At 41.3% G+C, this 21619-nt stretch overlaps 2 protein-coding genes across 2 annotated transcripts in view; both read right to left on the bottom strand.

The window, feature by feature from the left end:
- The window catches only part of LOC307251539 (complement C3-like), a gene marked incomplete at both ends in the record, with an annotated part of 113295 nt that overhangs the window by 47101 nt on the left and 44575 nt on the right, over positions 1-21619 (bottom strand). The gene's annotated exons all lie outside the window — the stretch shown is intronic.
- The window catches only part of LOC307252212 (complement C3-like), a gene marked incomplete at both ends in the record, with an annotated part of 38320 nt that overhangs the window by 8987 nt on the left and 7714 nt on the right, over positions 1-21619 (bottom strand). Inside the window, 18 exons of the mRNA XM_080029834.1 lie at positions 1834-1896; positions 2069-2224; positions 2391-2468; positions 5268-5353; positions 9330-9480; positions 10454-10549; positions 10642-10801; positions 10946-11021; positions 11194-11400; positions 11521-11610; positions 11718-11781; positions 12332-12544; positions 13401-13540; positions 13639-13727; positions 13924-14038; positions 16408-17226; positions 18137-18208; positions 19748-19877. Coding sequence (XP_079885960.1) covers positions 1834-1896; positions 2069-2224; positions 2391-2468; positions 5268-5353; positions 9330-9480; positions 10454-10549; positions 10642-10801; positions 10946-11021; positions 11194-11400; positions 11521-11610; positions 11718-11781; positions 12332-12544; positions 13401-13540; positions 13639-13727; positions 13924-14038; positions 16408-17226; positions 18137-18208; positions 19748-19877 — 2805 coding nt within the window. The remainder of the gene's footprint in view (positions 1-1833; positions 1897-2068; positions 2225-2390; positions 2469-5267; positions 5354-9329; positions 9481-10453; positions 10550-10641; positions 10802-10945; positions 11022-11193; positions 11401-11520; positions 11611-11717; positions 11782-12331; positions 12545-13400; positions 13541-13638; positions 13728-13923; positions 14039-16407; positions 17227-18136; positions 18209-19747; positions 19878-21619) is intronic.

Here is a 21619-nt window from a genome sequence, read left to right as displayed (position 1 = left end):
TGATCATGGCTATGCTACTAGCTAGGTTGCCATGGAGACCGAGGCGGAGTCATATTGTTGTGCGACAGTCCAGCCGTGCTTCGGCTCGATTTGAGCACGGTCAAAATGCCTTGTCGGAACTACCTTCCCAAGCTCCTTTTGTTTACGTCATGTTTGGTTGGGCTACGGGGAGCAGCTAGTGGCTCATATGTCCGCTGCTTTTTGAAAATGCTTTTTTCATCAAATGTGTTTTGTATACATTTTATTCATTAGTGAGCGGGTATGCCGTCTTTCAGAACCGTTCATTACCTGCACTAAAGAGAAAAAAAGATGTTTCCTCATTGTCCCCCCCACTTTTGAAAATGCACTCCAGAATGCCTGTTTGTCCCCCCCACTTGTCCCAATCGACGTCCATGGATTTATCAAACAGTCGTATCTCGCCAATCTCAGCGTACGCCAGGCCATTATTGATAAATGGGGCGGCTGAAAACGATCGTATCACGCCCCTATATTTTCTCAGTTAAGAGGCCTCGCCCAGAGGTTTTACGACATGGATATGCGCATTACGGCACAGAAGAGGAACTTCTCTGAAGTAGGAATTGACAGAATAACAGCGAAAGTAGAAAAAAAAGAGTTTCATTTCGGAGCATTACAAGCGGCATCAAGGAACGACAGAAGGCAGCAGTTGAGGATCTCCAGCTGAGGATTTTGCATTTTAGGTTTACATCAGTAGGCTATCGCTCAAATGCTATAAAACAGCATATACAATTATAAGTCGCCATTTATTTACATAGATGAAGAAAAAGTGGTCTGACTCAAAAATCGCCACTAAAAAAAGCATGTTGCTGTTCTGAAATGCAACCAACTGAGGGTGCGGGCATAATATAAGTGATAGAGGAGAAACAGACGCACCAACTGTCCGGTAATGGTCCCCATAAAATAAATACAGGTCTGCAGAGATTTGAATGATTAGAATGTATTGGCCCTTTTAGATAGCACTACTCAAAAGCGTTGTAAAAACTAAAAATAACACATTTTGCGTTTTACTGTATGACAGCACGAGTGGTCAGCCCGGCCGTCAGCTGCACAAGCCGACCCGGCAACGATCAGCTGTGAGAGCGCCCACTGTCCTGTTCCACCAGCAGATCGGAAAAACGTGCCGGTTAACGGTGGAAATAAATCGCTCGCTTAAGCGATCAATGACACATTAAAAGAGGAACTAACATCTAAAAAGTGCGTCAAATAAATAAAATGTTAAGCTGAATGTTGTGCCGTGTATTTTTTATCATAAAGAGCAGTGTAGGCCTACTACATATTTAATATAGGATAACATTTTGAATGAATGCAGCCCCCGTGCCTCAGTGTCCCCCCAGCTGCTCCAGACGGAGACAACTGCCCTTACGCAGTCCCATGCAGTGCTCCTAAGTGGCCGGTGTGTGCACTATTGAATCAGCTCTCCTACTCAGTTGCGCACCATAAGCTGCACATTTTTAAGTGATTAATATCTTTATTTCGGTCTGAACAAACACTGCATTTGTATTATCTTCTAATAATTGTCCAACAAAGTCATCGGCTACCCGGCACAGCCTGCACTGCGAGTCCATGCTGTTTACAAAGTTGCGTACACGAGCTGAGAGCTGGCGTGGGATTTGAGCGTATCCTACACTCACGTCCATATTGATAAATGCCGAGGTTTGCGTGGAAATGTGCGTACACCCACATTTCTGGTCTACGCAAGGTTGATAAATGAGGGCCAGTGTGCACACACGGTAAAAATAAATGTCTCTTTTGTAATTCTAAACGGACACAACATAAAACATATTAGGAATGTCAAAACAGAAAATAATGACTTGCCTTCACCGTTGCTTCTCCTGTGCCCTTTGCCGTCACTGTCACATTCAGGTTGATACCATTCATCTGTAGAAGAAAAACAAAAGAAACATAAATACGAAACAGGGGAATAACTAACCTGTGTGTGTGTGTGTGTGTGTGTGTGTGTGTGTGTGTGTGTGTGTGTGTGTGTGTGTGTGTGTGTGTGTGTGTGTGTGTGTGTGTGTGTGTGTGTGCGTGTGTGTGTGTGTGTTCTCACTTTCAATATCCTTGTGGCGAACTGAGTTTCTCTGTTAAAGTGGAAGATATCAGGCTTGGACCTGCCTGGCAACAAGATGGCCACATACAGATCATACTCTGGTTCTTTAGCATTGGCCCAGTACTCTGCCACAGCCTGGTACACCATTATAGTAGCCTGGAGAGGGAAAGAGAAGAGGGAGGGGAGTGAGGGGAGTGAGGGGAGGGGAGGGGGGGGGGGCAAAAAAGTTGGAAGATGAAAGATGAAGAGAAAGCTTAATTGCAATACAAAGAGAACTAGAGGTTCATTACTGTATTTAGATGGAAAGAGAGGTCTGTGTTACCTGAGTAGATCCATAGCCTCCGCCCACCCTCTGCTGTCTGTTGAACCATCTGACCACATCTCTAGCTTCATCAAAGGCCTTTAATAGAAGACGACAAGTAGATGTTTAAACAATTTCTGTGGTTGCCTTTGCAAATACTGATTATTTTACAGTCTGGCAGTTTCCCAAACCTGTCATAGAGCTAGATCAGTTATTATTATGTCACAATGTCATACATTTGAGACTTGCCTGATCAAAGCAATGAATCACAAATATCCCCGTGTTTTCTTTTCCAAACTGGCGTTTTTTGCAATTCTTGTAACCAAATACCTTTCAATTATCTATGTATAATCACAAAGTGAGGGAAACATGTCACTGAGTACTGTCTCCTAGCCCTCTGCCCTTATAGTGAGGTAGAATGGAAGATGACTGTTGTATGCTTTCCATAGCATGATATTGTAATGAGAAATATTGCATATTGTATGTCTCCTAAATGAAATGTTACATTCCTAAATTCCTCAATACATATTCCACAAAACCACTCAGGCAGGCTACACCTCTTCTATTGTCCTGTACCCAGACCCCGCCTGTTGTGTTGATAAGAAGGTCTCAGAGCCTCCCCCGTCCCCCCTCCCTCTCACATGACTGCCCAACTGAAACACTCGGTATTGTTATTATGTTGAACTGAAGCGCATTGCTGGAACTTGTATAAAGCATGTGACTTGCTGTATTAACTTTGCCATTCCCACCCCGGTAGCATGAGAGCTTCTGTTGTTTGATTAAATACACTTTGCTTTAAAACAGTATATTACGTCTCAGTTTCTCCTAACAAATGGCGCTGCGTAGCAGGATTAGCTCAGACAAACTCCTTCATGCTTTTTAACGTCTGTGCCACTGAACAGATTTATGTCAGGTGGATTAATGTAACGCTGCGGCTGCACGCGATCGTTACTGTTCACTTGTGCGATCCCAAAGTCACAGACGAGCCTCGTTAAATAGCCTAATATCAATATAAAAATTATATAATAATTTAAACTGTGATCACTTGAGGAAAATGGATCTGGTAATAAATCAATCAGGCTCTTCAATGGAAACTGTCACCTAAGGTGTCTGACGTTAATGTCTTTCACTCCCTATTTAAACGAAGCGACTGTCTGTTTACTGCACAATATCAGGCTATAGCTTGCCAACATATTATACAGCTAATTTAAAACACTGTCAGCAATGCTGTGCCGCGCCAGCTTAATACTTTTGCTGCTGCCGATATGCGTAACTTAAAATAAAAATAGCCTATTGCTTCTCACACGGAAGCGAAATGATTGTTACGATCCTGCCTGGGCCTCAAGCCCTTTGTTGTGTTGTTCTCCCCTTTCCCTTGTCTGGTCTAATTGCAGGGTTGGAGTCAGGTGTGCAGGAGCCAGGCACCAGCATCCACAGCTGCCATCAATCACCAATCAACTGCTCTTCATAAACCCGGCCCAACCTTCCAGACACTGCCAGATTGTAGACTCTGTTTCACACAGTCAGTTGCGCTCTAGTTTACTTACCGTTTGCAGTTTTGTCACTGGCTAACTCCTGTTCTCTCCCGGCCTGACTCCAGCCACCAGCTCCAGCCCTCGCCAGCCAGCACTTCCTCCCGGACCCCTCTGCCTGCCTGCTCTGGCCTGCTCTCGCTCTGCTCCCTGGACTTTCCCCGCTGCTCTCCCCCTGGAGCCCCATGACAGCAAGCTTCCCCCCGGACCACGGCCCTAACCCCCAGCTGATTCCTTCAAAATAAATCTTCTTAAACTGGTACTGTCTCCGCGCCTGTGTCCTCCCTGTCCAGCCATAACAATGATTCTCTTGACAAAAAAAGTTTGCTCCAATTTTTTCTGAATTGCCGAGGTGATTAGATCAGAGTTATGAGACAATATCCCCGTGAATTCTTCTCCATAGGCTACCATAAACTCATTCGTTAATATTTCTAACTCTAGTGGGAGGAGCGGAGATTTTTTTTCTTTCTTTTTTGAGGAGTTGAGAAGTAGGAGGATCAATCATTTGTTTCTCCTGTTTCCATGGTGAAACATGTTATCAGCGATCCATTGACGATGGCTTTTATGCACGCGATCAACCCAGAGTGAACACGCTCAGAGTTGATTGACCCAACGCTGATCCACTGTTCTGAAACCGAAAACCCAGAGTTGCTCAGCTCTGAGTTGAGCAACTCGGAGCAATTTAGAGCGCAGGATTAAACCCAGAGTTTGTAAAACCTGCTACCTGAAACAGGCAGGTTTTGTTTTGTTCTCTGGTTTTGTCACGGTCAGTCAGTTGCTTTTCCTTTTCTCTCTATGTTCATTGTGGGGCAGCGCTGGCGTCTGCCTGGCCTATGGGCCACTAAGCTTTTTTGTTGCCAGAGTTTTTGGGGCTGCTTGATTTTCCTTCTGGCTCTGCTGGACCGTCCTTTTATTATTGAAAAAGTAGTCTGGCTTCCCTGGTTTTGCCAGCGTATATCAGCGCGTCCGTCGGCTACCAACGTAACTCCCCCCCTTCCTGTTGCTGGCTTTCCTGTATTGAGCTCCCCTTCAAACTCGGAAACAATTTGCTCACAGCCGACCTGTGTGTGTCTGACTGTGAGGGCAACACACACACACACACACACACACACACACACACACACACACACACACACACACACACACACACACACTTATACATTTTGTGACTTGCTGTATTAACTTTGCCATCCCCACCCCGGTAAAATGAGTGCTGCCGGGATCAGAATGGACCTTCATCTCCAAGGAACCAAGAAATTAAGCTTCTGTTGTTCGATCAAATACATTTTGACGTATATTACGTCTCATTTTCTCCTAACAATATCCAGTTGAAACACAGACACACACACGAGTAGGACGTGCTCACCTTAACCTTGACCAGAGCCAGAAGAGCGTAAGCTGTGGCCTCCATTGTGTAAACATGTCCACCAGGTACTGACCAGTGGGACAACTCTGAGTGAGACACACACAAATAACGTTTTATTAGTTGTATTAATAGATTTCCTTCAAACCTGGTCATTCAAATACCAGACTTAGACATACCTCAAACATGTCTTTTGCATTTCAGCACTGTGAAAAAATCCTATTATATTATTGATCATGTGTCAGTCAAGCTCTAATAAACGTATTATAGTAGGCTATTCATTGTTTATGTTTATTTTATTCCACATACAAAATAGATTAAAAAAAAAAAACATGTAGTAAAAATGTTGTGGGTGTGGCAGAAACCTGTACAGGCTTATATAGAGCCACACCCAAAATACATTTGCATATTAATATTAGCCGATCAGCACACAAGCACGCAAAAAAAAAAAAAAAAAAATTAAAAACAATCAAAGAAATTAAGAACAAAAACCCAAGACAATAATTAAAAAAAAAAATCAGTTTAAATCAGTTGTAGTGATACAAATGATTGTGTTTAAACTAGAGGTGGGCATAGATTAATTTTTTTAATCTAGATTAATCTCATTGAATTTTGGAATTAATCTAGATTAATCTAGATTAAATTGGCTCATTTGAATTCATTCATAATATGTGTGTGCTTCCTAAATAATGACTCAAAGTAAGTCTTTGAGAACGTGTTTCTCAAGCCAGGTGGCTTTCATTTCGTCATCAGAACGAGTGTCTAATTATTGCAAACAAATAATATTCTAACAATTTAATCAGATATAAGGCTAAAAATCACAACATTGCACTGTTTTTTGTGCTTAAAAAAACGAAAAAACTAATTTGTTGGGTATAGGCTAACAGAAAATAAAGCCATTAATTTTGTGCTTCAAGTGAAACATTAAATATTATTTTTACATAAATAATAAAGTCCTTATAAACTTTTCAAGAAGCTGGACTAGAGTGAATATTGGACAGGCTTTATAGGTCCATGGCTTTTACCTGTGGGACAGCGCTTCACATAACAGCTGGCTGCAACACCAACCTACAGTCTATTGTGCGACGGAGAGCTAGTTATCATTAGCATCAGCGTTAGCCGACATCACGGCAACAGCTGAATAATGTAACACATTACACAAGTTACACTACATGAAAACAACGGGCTGTAGACGCTAGAGTTATAATTGCGTGTAGGAAACATTGTTGAGACTGGAATTTCGTACCACAGCGGCCGTTCCATAATACAACACTCCCTTTAGCAATGGCTGAATATAAGACCTCCCTCTGCTGTGTATCTGCGGGAGCGAGTGGCATTAATAACTTAAAAACAGTAAACGTTTAACATGATTACGGGCTTTTAGATGCTTTAATCATATGCCGAATTTATAAACAGACCATATTATTAACAATAAATTAAGTTATGTACATGTCAGAGTTACGTACATGGATACATTTATAAGTAAACATTGAATAGACAGATTTGTGAAGGGGGTTTGGCGCTGAGTGTTACATTAGCGATCCTGCAGCCAGGTGGTGTGTGTCGTGGGCAAGTGATGGAGAGAGAGAGCGGCGGGTGTGTGAGAGAAGCTTCGCTCCTGCAATAAAGGCTCCTCAAGTGTCAACAACGGCCCCCGGCTATTATTACCTGACCAGAGAACACACGGAAGGGGGTTCACCCTGACGGCGAACAGCCATCGGCCCTGGAGGGAACCATCTCCCCTGAGCCGAACAGGAGGTGGAATAAGAGATTAACGGCGACATTTTTTTTATCGCCGATAAGAGTTTTGCGTTAACGCAGCACGTTAACGCCGATAACGGCCCACCACTAGTTTAAACCAAGCAAGCGGACAATCATGATAAATATATAAATTAAATTCCTGTTTTTAAACTAATTGCTTTTGATAGCATGGAATTCTGTAGTCTCTTTTTGAATATGGTCAATGTTATAGAAGAATCAAGTAAGTGTATATTTTCATTCCATAGTATGACGCCACGGTATTTAATGCAAGATTGACTGCGGGAAGATTTATACAGAGGCAGATGGAGATTTTCAGCTTGTCTGGTACAATGATTATGAAATTTTGAGTTTGAAAAAAAATAACATCCAAAAGTACAAGGTAAATCAGTCAACTTATATCTCACCTTAAAAACAAAAGTGCATATTTGGAGAATATTTATATCATAAATAGACAATAACTTTAATTTATAGAAATGTGGTGCACTTGGTACCAGAGGTTTTGAGAAGGTCGCTAATCTAGCAAACCTTTTCTGCAGTAGCATAATTTTATTTAGGTATGATGAAAATGCACTCGCCCAAACAATATTACAGTATGTTAAATATGGATAGTTCAGACTGCAGTATAATGTTAATAAACATGACTTATGAACAAAAACTCTTATTTTTCTAAGGATCCCAAGTGATGTAGTTACCTTATTACAGACAAGACCAACCTGTTCTCTCCATGAGAGTTTATCATCAATAATAACACTTAAAAACATGTTGATGAGACTTTAATTATTTCTTCATCATTTATATAAAGTTTGATTTGGTCATTGTCATGAATCTTTTTACCAGCAAACAACATGAAATTGGACTTTTTGACATTTAAAGATAACTTGTTTGTTTGGAACCAGCTTGAGAACTGGATAAGATTATGATTTAGCTCCTCTATTAGACTTTTTAGGTCTCTATGAGAGAGAACAAGGCTGGTGTCATCTGCAAAAAGCAAAGGGAATATGGATTTCGAAACCTGCGCAATATCATTTATATAAATGAGAAATAATAAAGGTCCTAATATGGATCCTTGAGGTACCCCATGTTTTATGTAGTTTCTTGTGGAATCATGACCGTTAATATGAACATACTGTTTTCTGTTTTTAACATAGTTATAAAGCCACTTGTGGACAGTGCCAGAAAGTCCATATTTAAATAATTTTGAAAGCAAAATATCGTGATTAACCATATCAAAAGCCTTCGAAAGATCTAAAATATACCTATTGCAAACTCATTTCTATCTAAAGCTGTATGTATCCTATCAATTAACTTTAAATGGGCCATATGAGTTGCATGATTCTTTCGGAATTCGTATTGATGGTTATAGAGAACATTGTGTTTATTAAAGTGCTCAAGGATCCTTTTATATACCAGTTTTTCCAAAATTTTCAAAAAATATGGCAAGAGTGAAATTGGACGGTAATTTGTAAGGGATTCTGGATCCCCTGCTTTGAATAAAGATATAACCTTAGCAATTTTCAAGTCAGAAGGTATAATGCCAGTTTTCATTGATTGTACAAAAACGAATGTTAATGGATTAATAATAGATGAACTGACTTCCTTTATTAAGGATGAACAAATACAATCATGACCTGGAGCTGAATCTTTGAGTTTGGATATAATATCACTTACCTCCTTAACATCAGGAAGATTAAAATTATTAAATTCTGGAAAAGAGCCCTTAATATAATCTAATGGATCAGCCTTTGTATCAACTATTGTTTTGGAAAGAGATGTACCAATGCTTGAGAAGAAATCATTGAACTTGCAAGCTATATCAAATGGATCAGTTAAAGAAGAATTTCCATCTTTAAAAGATGAAGGATAATTTAAGGAGGCCTTTTCCTTTTGAAGGAGTTGTTTAATAATCTTCCATGTATCTTTAATATTACTTTCAGATTTAGCAAACTGATCACTATAGTACCTTTTCTTGACAGCTCTAAGGAGATGATTGTATTTGTTTTTGTATGATTTATAAGTTGCCAAATTTAAAGGAGTTGGTGATGAAATATATTTTCTATAGAGTTTATTCTTGATAATGGAGGACTTTTTCAGACCAGAAGAAAACCAGGGATTATTCAATTATTTCCTAGTATTAACAGACCGAGTAACTAAGGGAAAACATTTACTAAAAGCTGAGTTAAATATTTCATTAAATGTTTGATAAGCGGAGTTTGTTGAATGTTTCATACTTTTTAAATGACACAGTATACACATGTAGTCTCTCTACCTGAATATCAGTTAAAGAACAATGCGGTGTTATGGTACCTGATGAAGCAAACTTGAAGAGTAACTCCTTGTTCAGTTTGTTTTCATTGGCCAGGGCGTATGATGTCATGGCAACAGCATATGGGTTGGTGAGGCTGGGCAGACGCTTCTCCAGGTAGGCCACTGCTTTGTCTACACTACTTGGCAGACTCTGGATGGAAGGAAGAGAAAGGAAGGAGAATGAGGGAGAATCAGATACAGTACATAGCAAGTATTCCAGGATGAACAAAAAAAAGGAGGCAAGTTGTTCAGATAATTGTAATCCCTGTATTTGGAATATCTGTTCCTTCTCAGGAATGTCCTGGGACGCATTCGAAGACCAGTTTGTATTGCAGCAAGATGTTTTGGAGCCTTGCCTCAACACACCAACAATCACGTGACAACCACAAACAAGGCCTCAGTATATCACACTCGTGTCAGAGAGGTGTGAATAGGGACAGGGAAATAGGATGTCTTTGTCAATCTGGTTCGATATTTGAAAGCAGGGATGTAGACTGTAGATACTGTAAGTGGTTGATTTTTTAACACAACCTTTGTTTAGCAAAATACCAATAAATGACAGTGATGAGACCACTTAAATTCTGACTCACTGTGTCATAATAGTACGGATTCATAACATTTGCTAAATGCTTTAAAGCTATAATGTAAGCACAGCTGATTATTAGCTAAACTTTCTCAAAAAGTACTGAAGGACCAAAAGTGTGAAAATGTATTCTAACAGTGAGTTGATCTGCTCTAACATAATGTATGATTGTATAGCTTACTATGCTGTTGTATCAAGTATTACCTTCAAGACCAAAGAGCACACTATCACCTAACAATATTAATTGTGAGGGGCTACAGGTTATGTTCAAACAAGTCTCTCATTCCCCTCATGACGAGCACATTTATTGTCTTGTATGTATTTAATTTTGATCTTATCTATTTTTAGTAGATCAGTCAGCGATCATACTGGTGTAAACTGCATTATGTGCCATGTCAGTAGCTTCATAGTGATTCAGAATTCAGAAAGTGATTCAGTGATTCAGAAAGCTTTGTTTCACCCATCACTTCTTTGGAGTAGGTACATGAAGAACGAAACGTGAGAAGGAAAAAGAGAAAGTGTATGGAGGTGAGGTACTTACAGGTACAGTGGCAGCACATATTGTGCGTGACTCCTGCATAGCAATGAGGCAGAAAGCCGTCATGGAGGCATCTGAATCTTGGCCCAGCACACCACCCTACCAACACACACATATGAAAAGTGTGTCATTCATAGTTTTTATTTACCACAGTGTTTTAGAAATGGTGAAACTGAAATTAGTGCACGTACACGCATTGATTCCATGAGCACATATCCAACTTCTCTAAACAAGCCGTTCGGTTGCTGTCCTCTGAGAATCAGAAACTTGATGGCGCCACAGATGACGTCGCTTTCCACCGCCACTACATTGATGGCCATGGAAAACACCTTGGCAACATAGGCTGTCAGCCTTAGAGAGGACAGAAGAGGGCGTAATAGTGAAGTTTAATTTCTTTTCACATGATATACAACCATCCTCTCACAGTCAGAATCTAAGTTAAAGGAGGATGTGCAAAAAAATATGTTCCAGTTCATGGTTGTTTGGATGCCTCACCAGGTGCTGCTTTCTTTATTGTTCCACACAGCAAAACCCCCATCACTTTTACTGAAGGCAAGCTGGTTTAGGTAGCCTGGGTACAAACAAAACAACCAACCTTTTAACTGACTGCATTTATTCTCAATGTCCATAGCTTCAATCTGTGGGCAGGTGTGTTTTTCTGCCAATCAGAAACGTTAAATTCCTTCACAAATGGTTATCAGTTTTTGGTATCTGTGCTAATAAATACTTATGTGTTTGCCTACCGGTCTTGATGTGTTGTATTGCTTCATTACGTTTCTGAAAGCCAACAGTTTCCCACTGATTGGTTTTGTCCAAGTATGTTGTTGCAATGACAGGCAGGGTCATGCCAATCATGTTCGTCTCTCCAGGACCACTGGGCTGTTGGATCAGAATACCCATCGACTTTCCACTGATGGCGTTCTCCACGAGTGCAGCAACTTGTTCTCTGCCTGCAGTGCACGCATACGCACACAGGCAAAATAATAAGAAAAAAAACTCCAAACAACATATCTCAATAAGAAGAGCAGCCCCTATATCTCATAACAGGTCCAAAAAAAAACATATCTCACCTGTCACATAGATCTGTGTGCTGGTAGGTGTATTTGGAGCTAAATCCTTTTTAGGAATTTGACTGATCATAATTTCGTGTTGTATACCATCTAAAAGGTAGAAACAGTGGACAAGTTGGGGGATCAGTAAGCGCATGATGAGACATACCGTGTTACTATATAACTCTATAATGTAACCAGTTAGTGGGTCAACTCACCTACACCTTTAGTTTTGGGGTCCAGAGTTATGATCTGAGGAGATTTTGTCAGTACACCTCGAGGCTGAACAAACAATAGTTAGAAAAACTTTAAAAATCACAGTTATTTGTGAATAATCTTATTTGCTCATTATGCAACAGAATACAATATGGCTTTCTTCTTATTTGAAGTTTTTTTTTCTTGATTGGTGTTTCTTTGTTATTTACAGCTTATTTTGAAAATGACTTTTGTGTCAAATTTAGGCCACACAAGATGTCATCACTGATTTATTTTCTGTTCCCAACTGACATTCAATGTTATTTTATTTAAATCATGATCACAACCATTCCCTGAACTTAACTACATGGTTATTGCTGTAACCACCTCAAATACCTTTATCTGAGTACTTATTTTTTACCCAGAGAATAATTCTTTATTCTTAACCTAACATTTACCACAGCATGGTCAAATCATGGACACACACATACATTCCCACCATAGCTTTGAAAGCCTGAGATCAAACGTAAAGATTGAACAAAGTAAAAAAACAGTATTGCAGCTTAAACATTGTACAGCAATAAACAAACAGTTCTGATATGAAAAAGCTCTAACACATGGAGTGTGTTTCTCTTACCACCACCCACAGCGTCTTCCGTACTCCATCATGGAGATAAGACTCTCTAACAGCAGCTTTGACCTCAATGTTGTATTCCCCCTCCTTCATGGGAATAATAATAAAGGGTACAGATCGCGTAGTCTGGGCCCCAACATGGACTTCCTGTCGATACTTTCCACGTTTATAAGCTTCACTGCACACATTCTCCTCCTCAATCAGTTCTACACGCACCTTAAAAAACAGACAAGAAAAGACAGAGAACCATACTAAGGTATGTGTGGTTTATTAAGATCCAGATAAAGACCCCCGAACAGTGGATAATGTAATCCTTAGTTTTATTGTAGTTAACCTAACAATGATACATCCATATTTTGAAGAAATTAAAAAGCTTTACATTGTTTGTTTCGGGATGACCATTACAGCTTCTATTACATTAATCAAAGATTTGAGGAATAATTAAATTAATTGCCTGTATCACCACAAGTTTTATGTCAATCTGATATGTATTGTTGTTTTAGCCTTTTGTATATGAACAGATGAGAAAAATATCATGGTCACACTGTCTCTGGCCTGAAACACCAGAGCAGCGTAGGGCCTGGGACACACATCCTGCGTCTACCTCTGGAGCGCGTCTGCATCTGTTACTGCTGTGTCTCTCTCGCTGTTTTTGTCCACACAAGCACCGTCTCAGCTGCTTCTAGCAGAGTTTTCATAGATAATTTCCATTAATATGAAGTTGTTTCATGTCATTTTATGATGCATAAGATTAATATTAAGTTTTGACAGTAATCTGTGTGCCTCATTGCCTTTTTTTTTCTTTTTAGTTTTTCTCCCCATTTTCGCTTGTTGGAAGTTTTCCAGAGAATTTCTCTATCAGTTAAAGCAGAGAGACCCAAGAGAGACGCACGTCTCTCCCAAAAAACAGGTGAGCCACCTGAGGTGAAGTGGTGCGTCGTTGCAGACGCGCCTCCAACAGGCGTCGGAGGTTGAACTTGTGGCCGCTGTAGTGTGTTAACACGGTTGCCAAAGAAAAAGTCAGATGAACTTTAGACGCAGGATGTGTGTCCCAAGCCCAACACAGACTTACAGTGGCTGGATCATCAATGTAGTTGTGGAGGATCGCTTTAACTTCTATCTGCTCTCCACGGACAGCTGAGTAGGGCAGCCGGAGATCAATGAAGAATGGCTTCTGGACAATTACCTCTAATGGTTTGCTGACGCAGATTCCTTAAAGTTGAGAGGGATAATAAAGTACCAGGGATAAAACAAAGAAATAAAAATGTGTAATGAATGGAAGATGTTTAAGGTAGTCACTGAATCCTCACCGTGAGTTCTTGACAGACTGATGCCTGTGAACTGCCAGGTCGTGATTGAATCTTGCAAGATAAATTTTTTCACAAATGATGTGGTGTCACTGGAATGAAGAAAAGTGTGTAAAAAGTACAGGGTAAATCTTAGTAATGTCATTAATGAAGGCATCAATTATTAGCGTGGTGTAACTGAAACCAAGAAAATGTTTCCACATTAAAAAGTAAGGGGAAACTTTACATTTTAGTATTTTCATTTATGAAGGCATCAATTATTTGCCAGTATAGTTTCTGTTGACTCACCAGTTAGGTGTGTTCGTAGGACAAGAATTAAGTTTGAAATCTGTCCACAACCAGCTTTCAGGGAACGTGGTGTGAGAAAAAATATAATTACTGTCAACGTAGTAATCCTCCTCACCTAAAGTTGGATTAGAAAGGTTAAGATTTTTTCAATGGGAGGTAGAAATTGTTATCTAACTACCGTACTTTTCGGACTATAAGGCGCAACATTTTCCCCATTTTTCGACCCTGTTATTACACAGCACAGTAGGGGAGAACGGGGTAAGTAGGCACACTTTTTACTCTAGTGAGAATTGCTCATCACCAAAACATCTGTCAATAGCCATTCCTACATTAAATTGAAGCTTAAGGTGTTGGCTAGAAATGTGTGTCTCTCTTTTTTTCCAACTTATTGTAATGAAGAAGTAATTTACCATCAAAGACACTCTGACACATTGTGACAACCAACCCCATCAAGGGGTCGGTTGTCACACACTATGGGGTTGTTTGTCACAATGTTATCTTAATGGGAAAAATCTTAAAAAGAAGGCAAGGAGGCAGAACCAAATTTGAATGTTTAATTGCATTGTCAAGTTGACAAATAGGCCTACATAATGTTCTGTAGCCTTGGCAGCTGGTCTAGTTTGGGATGCACTGGGTTGTTTTGATTTTGTTGCCCTTTTTTCTTTTGCTTGCTAGCTGCCTTTTCCTGCTCTATTCTTTCCTTCTCTGGGGTGTCAGTGAGGATACAGCTTGACAATTTCTTTCGTTATTGGGTTCCTTTTCTGGCTGCAGCCTTGAGATAACATGTGACAACCAACCCCCCAAAAAATTTGACGACCAACCCCAACTTGAATTTCTTGCTAGCATCAAGGCCAACAACCATCTGACAACTAATTAGCTTGCTAACCACAATCTAAACTATAGTTTACCCTTCACACTTTCTGAGGGTAACAAGTGTTTTGTTATAAACCCATTGTGTAAAAGCCTAGAAGAAAAATACTGAGAAGCAAAATATTTTGAATTTGACATGAGAAACACAAAACATCCTCTCACCTGAAATGCAGCTGTCTTCCTCCAAGGAAGTCTATGTATGTGACCTCTGATCCCAATTCTGGACCTTTTTTATATCAACATTTCAGAGCTAGCGCGCTCTGGTGGCGAGATATAACGAATGTGACATCCAACCCATGTGACAAATTACCCCGTTCTCCCCTATATGTTCTTTAGCTACTAGGGATGGGCGTTAGTAATCGAGTACTCCTCGTTTCAAATGAACTCGATTGGTGGATGAGGAAAATAGTTTTTTTATTTTTCTAGTGTCTGTAGCCTTTAGGCCGGCGGGCCGCGGCCGCCCCTATTTTAAAATGTTATATACGTGTACAAAACGGCACAAAACGGATACAATAAAGTTTAACAAAATTAAATATTTTGATGCAAGTGCAATAAACTGAGCGTTGTGTCAAACATCAACTGCAAATAACTGCCACCTCCGTGCCACGGCAGCGCAGTCATAAGCCTTCTCCAGATCTACAAAACACATGTAGACTGGATGAGCAAACTCCCAAGCTCCCTCTAGGATCCTTGCGACAGTGAAGAGCTGGTCCGTTGTTCCACGGCTAGGACGGAATCAGCATAGTTCCTCTTCAATCTGAGGTTCGATTATCGGCCGAACCCTCCTTTCCAGCACCTTGGAGTAGACTTTGCCGGGGAGGCTGAGAAGTGTGATACCCCGGTAGTTGGCACACAGTCTCTGGTCCCCCTTTTTGAAAATAGGAACCACCACCCCGGTCTGCCACTCCTTCGGCACTGTACCCGACTTCCACGCAATGTTGAAGAGGCGTGTTGTAATAGGAAAATTAAGCAACAGTGATACGTTAATAGTAGCAATAGGTTTTATTCAATCATAAAGCAAGGATCTCCGCGGAGAGGTCACAAATACAGACACAGGTTAGTATGCTTGTAGGAGTGACGACTTCTTCCTTAAAACGCCATGTATTTAAGGAACATTTGCCCCCCAGGGGGGGAGGCGTCTAACAATGGTTCGAAAGGGGAGACAGGTAGAGAGGCAGACAGTTCTAATGTACCTACTTAACCATGGGAGGAGTTTGGGCATAGGACAATAGGAGTAATTGTGAATAAGTTAAACATAGGCGTGGCTGTCCGAGTGGTGGTTTGGGCAATCTACATCTCAGTTTCAGTCACAAACAAACATGCAGTATATCCAATTACACTTATAAGTCTATATAAAACAATGGTTAAGTAAGCATTTCAATATATGAGTTCAGAGATATGTCATATGCAATATTTCCCACTACAGTGTCATCCAAGACAGCCCCTCCACCCCCATTGCTTTCAGCATTTCTGGACATTACCCTAAAACATGCGGCCTCAGATCAGCTGATACGATCACGAAATCGATCATTGACCTTCGGCCTAGGGTGCTCTGGTACCATGTACACTTATGAGCATCCTTATGTTCGAACAAAGTGTTTGTTATAGACAAACCATGACCAGCACAGAAGTCTAACAACAAACGACCACTCGGGTTCAGATCGGGGAGGCCGTTCCTCCCAATCACGCCTCTCCAGGTGTCTCCATCATTGCCCACGTGCGCGTTAAAGTCTCCCAGCGGAACTATGGAGTCCCCTACCGAAGCCCCACGCAGGACTCCGTTCAGGGTCTCCAAGAAGGCCGAATACTCCGAACAGCTGTTCTGTGCGTACACACAGACAACAGTCAGAGTCTTCCCCCCCACAACCCGGAGGCGTAGGGAGGCGACCCTCTCGTCCACCGGGGTAAACTCTAACGTAGTAGCGCCCAGCCGGGGGCTCGTGAGTATCCCCACACCGGCCCGGCGCCTCACACCTTGGGCAACTCCAGAGAAGAGTAGACTCCAAACCCTGTCCAGAAGTAGGGTTCCAGAGTCACGACTGTGCGTGGAGGTAAGCCCCACCAGATCTAATTTATAGCGCTCCACCTCCCGCACCAGTTCTGGCTCCTTCCCCCACAGCGAGGTGACGTTCCACGTCCCCAAAGCCAGCCTCTGCCGCCTGGGTCTGGTCCGTCGCGGTCCCCGCCCTTCACTGCCACCCTTAAGGCAGCGCACCCGACCCCAGCGGTTCCTCTGATGAGTGGTGGGCCCATCAGTTGCAGAGGAGTGTGTTGCCACGTAGCTTCTTCGGGCTGTGCCCGGCCGGGCCCCGTGGCAGACCCGGCCACCAGACGCTCGCAGGCGGGCCCCCTTTCTGGGCCTGGCTCCAGACAGGGGCCCCGGGCTTCCTCCGGGCAGGGTCACGCTTCCTCTATTGTGTTCTTCCATGAGGTCTTTGTGAACCATTCTTAGTCGGGCCCCTCACCGTCTCCTCAAAGACGTTTATTTTAATTTTCTTGTGTCTCTTGAATAATCGTCGAGCAGCTGCTTGGTAAATGAGACAAAAATAAAGATCTCTCTGGCGGCAAACTAGCCTGGCTCCACCCACCTACCTACTTCCGCTCAAATTTCATTTTCCCTTCAGTATTCAGTCTGGGTCTGCGGTATAATCATGCCTTCCTGCTCCAACAGATTTCTACCTGTTCAATCAGCTGCAGTTTCAGTTGTAGTCACAGGAAGACAATGGATAAGGATACTGTGGTAAATTGAATAGTCTAATATCAAGAGTTTGCTGACCGTGTATGTCCCGGTGCAAGACATACGTCACGACCAAATGCTATGCGATTGGTTATGGCAGATCCAGAGTGGTACTGGGCAGATCCAATCATTTTAAACTTTATCAGACACCCGCCTCCAAGTGAGTGAACGCTTGTCAATTGAGCAGTTCCAGACCTTATGTACAAATGAAATGAAGTACAATGGTCTGGTAGAACCAGGCTAGCGGCAATCTAAAGCTGTGGAAAAAATCTCAGCTAAGGTACAATTAAACAAATATTTTCTTTTGAGGTGAGCATTGTTATACAGTATGTGGAGAAAAAGGGCTTTCTTTTGGCCCTGTCTGCCACAGTACAAGGCTGACTTCTGCTACAGCAACATCTCCCCAAAACTCCTCAAAGTGACTGTACTGATCATCATCTCCATTATGTAGCAAACTATCTATGCCTAAGCACCTCGTACAACCACACTTCAAAACTACTGAACTATCCCTTTGAAAGATTCTCTATAGAAAAAAAAGATTAAAGAAAGGCAGGGGAAAATGCACTACTATGTGGTTAACAGGATGTTGGGAGCTGTGGTTCTTACATAAACTGGTGGTGACATCCATTATGTTACGGGCTGCTCGTTTCCTCCTGCTTGGGGCCGGACAGTTCAATTCTGGAAATGAAACACAGACAAGATCTTTCAGACGTCATCAAGTTTGGACTTACACCTAGAGTTTTGCATGGCATAATTGGTATGATAATCTGAAACTCAGAAAGAGGTAATTTTGCAGGTTGGAGACATGAACAGTCTTGGTCTGAGAAAATACTATTATTGTTATTTGCTGGACAGTTAAAACATTTTGTATGCTCTAAATAAAATGTAAAACCCTTGTGTTAGGACCAAGCCCCAACCTCAGCGATTTTTACCAGCATCCAATAAGGAAGTGACAAACATTGTAGCACCTTCCGGTGGCCACTGGGGGTTGTACCAGGACTGAGCAATTTTTCTTTGACTCACTTGTTAAACAGGCCGTTTCCACAGTCTTATTAAACCTATTTACAGCCTGGTCCAAAAAAACATTCTAGGCTGTATGTTTAGGTCATATCTCCATGACAACACTGAGAGGGGTGAATTTTTTTTTAGCAGGCTAGTATTTATTTTATCGGAGGATAATTTTATGAATAATTAGGGGCGTGGCCACTTGAGTGACAGCTAGCCGCTGTCCCTCACCTCGCCTCAGAGGCTAGTTCTGTGGCTGTGCCCTAGAAAGCTTTCCCACTTTCTACCCCTTATGGGCGGCCCTGACCAGGGCGGGCCCCATTTTTTGCAGATGACCTAACTTAGCCAACCTTAATTATGAACGCTATATTCGCAAGATAACTTTCTATAATAAAAGAAAACATTTTATTCATTGTTACTTGGGTAAACTATATCACATTTTATATTGAAAAACTAAAAATATCATGGGTCGTTTTTCCCCCCTTAAAACCGTTGCATGCAGCAGGTCAACCAAACAAGCGTTAGCTATGTATTGATGATGAGCAAGCTAACCTAGCAAGCTCAGTGATGCCAGGACCTGGACATAAATCAGGGTACCAGAAAAGAAAGGAAAAAAAAGAGGGAACTTTCAAGGGCTTTAGACCCCTGGAAAATTCCTTAATATCAGTATTAGTATGTCTTTGTGAGGGTGTTCTGCAAATTATTCTGCATATTTTATAAATAATTTTCTAAGAAAATTTGAAAATTACTTAGCCTTTAAACAAAGGTGGCAGATGGTTGTTATACTGATGAGGAAAGTTTCTGGTAGCAGTGCTATCATGGTAAACCCCCCCTACAGCATTGGTGTGTCTAAAAGCTTACATTACAGTAAATGTGCCAAAAAGCAGGTGCAGAGATCTTGCAAGGGCAAAAAATGTCATCCGTGTCTCTGCCCACTATTATTTCCAGTAGCACACCCTAATCTAACTGGCTAGAACCGGCCCTGTGTACAGGTATGTGTTTATGTAGGAATAAGCGCATCATGCACATTGATACAAGTTCAGTATGAGTAAAGGGGGCCCAGTGACTGGACCTTTTCAAGGGCACAGTCATTTGTCTGGGCAGGCCTTAACCTGTCATCCTGACTGTTTCTCCAAACCATAAGAATTTTTGAAGGAATAAGATTATTAGGAGGAGGGAAAAGAATGAGCCAGGTGATTGAAGTAGTCTCACCTAGTCTGTAGGGAGTCCCAGAAGCTGTGTTTGACTCAAACAGCAGCCCAGCATCGTAGAACACACCCATACCATCCTTCCCTCCACCTGGAGTGCAGCCTGTGTCGTAAGTCTCTACAATGTCCCAAACCTGAGCAGGGTGGAAGTCATTGTTTTACAGAAAAACAAACAAGCCCGACTCACATGACAGTTCTGATTTGGCATTTACAAACATTTACTCACACTTTCCCTGTGTTTTTAATCACATACTGTACTTTAAAAATAAATCTTTATACTATTCTTAAAACTGCAGCTGCCCTTACAAAGTTTGTAGATATTGTGGTACATTATTTCATTATAACATTTCACTTTTAACTTAACCCTTTTGCTTATTTAGCCTTCATATGCGACATAATGTGACAGAATTTCCATTGCACAGATGATTGTGGGTCAGAAGAGCAAAAAAGCACTATGCAAAAAATAACCGGATGTCCAGAACAAAAAGCATGCTGGTTTGCATACTGCAACATGTAAGTTGATGTCTTACTACATCCACTCGCATGTTGCAGTCTATGATTGCAGTATGCAAACCAGCAAGCTTTTTCTCCTGGACATCCGATTATTTTTGGCATAGGGGAGAGTGGCCTAAGTTGTGCATTTTGGAAGTTGTGCCACCCCTTGTTTCTAGAAAACCGTGGAAGAAATTGGAAATGTGACCACATACAGTCCCCTCCATAAGTAGCCAATTCCTTTATTTTTGCTGTAGACTGGAAACATTTGGGTTTGACACCAAAAGATGAATATGAGACAATAGATCAACATTTCAGCTTTCAATTCCAGGTATTCACATCTGGATCTGATACACAACTGTGAAGATATAATTTTTTGAAAAGGAACACCACATTTTTAGGCAAGCAAAAGTATTGGAACAGATAGACTTTTAATAAATTAAAGTGAATAAACCGTAATATTTTGTCGCAAATACTTTGCTTGCAATAACCGCATCAAGCCTGTGACCCATTGACATCACAAAACGTTTGCATTCTTCTTTTGTGATGCTTTTCCAGGCTTTCACCGCAGCCTCATTCAGTTGCTGTTTGTTTTCGGGGGTTACTCCCTTCGGTCTCCTCTTTAGCAGGTAAAATGCATGCTCTGGCTTAAGTCTGGAGATTGACTTGGCCTGTCTAAAACCTTCCATTTCTTGCCCCTGATGAACTCCTTTGTTGTTTTTGCAATTTTTTTGGATCATTATCTTGCTGCATGATGGAGCATCTTCCAATCAGTTTGGTTGCATCTTTCTTTAAATTGGTAGACCGAATGTTTCTGTAGACTTCTAAGTTCATTTTGCTGTTGCCATCATGTGTTACTGTGTTGTTGTCAAAATGAACCTTTACCAAAGTGATGGAAAGGCTAAAGTTTGGAGGAAGAAAGGATCTACTCATGATCCCAAACATACAGGCTCATCTGTGAAACATGGTGGAGGCAATGTCATGGCTTGGGCTTGCATGGCTTCTTCTGGGACAGGCTCATTATTCTTCATCGATGATGTAACACATGATGGCAACAGCAAAATGAACTCAGAAGTTTACAGAGACATTTTGTCTGACAATTTAAGGAAAAATGCAACCAAACTGATTGGAAGATCCTCCATCATGCAGCAAGATATTGACCCAAAACACAACAAAGGAGTTAATCAGGGACAAGAAGTGGAAGGTTTTAGACTGGCTAAGTCAATCTCCAGACTTAAGAGCATGCATTTTACCTGCTAAAGAGGAGACTTAACACTAACAGCAACTGAATGAGGCTGCGGTGAAAGCCTGGAAAAGCATCACAAAAGAAGAACGCAAAAGTTTGGTGATGTCAATGGGTCACAGGCTTGATGCGGTTATTGCA

The sequence above is a fragment of the Ammodytes marinus genome (genome assembly GCF_949987685.1).
Source record: "Ammodytes marinus genome assembly, chromosome: 6".
NCBI classification, from domain to species: domain Eukaryota; kingdom Metazoa; phylum Chordata; class Actinopteri; order Uranoscopiformes; family Ammodytidae; genus Ammodytes; species Ammodytes marinus.
The sequence above is the reverse complement of the archived record's forward strand: the minus strand, read 5'-3'. Positions and strand labels throughout refer to the sequence as shown.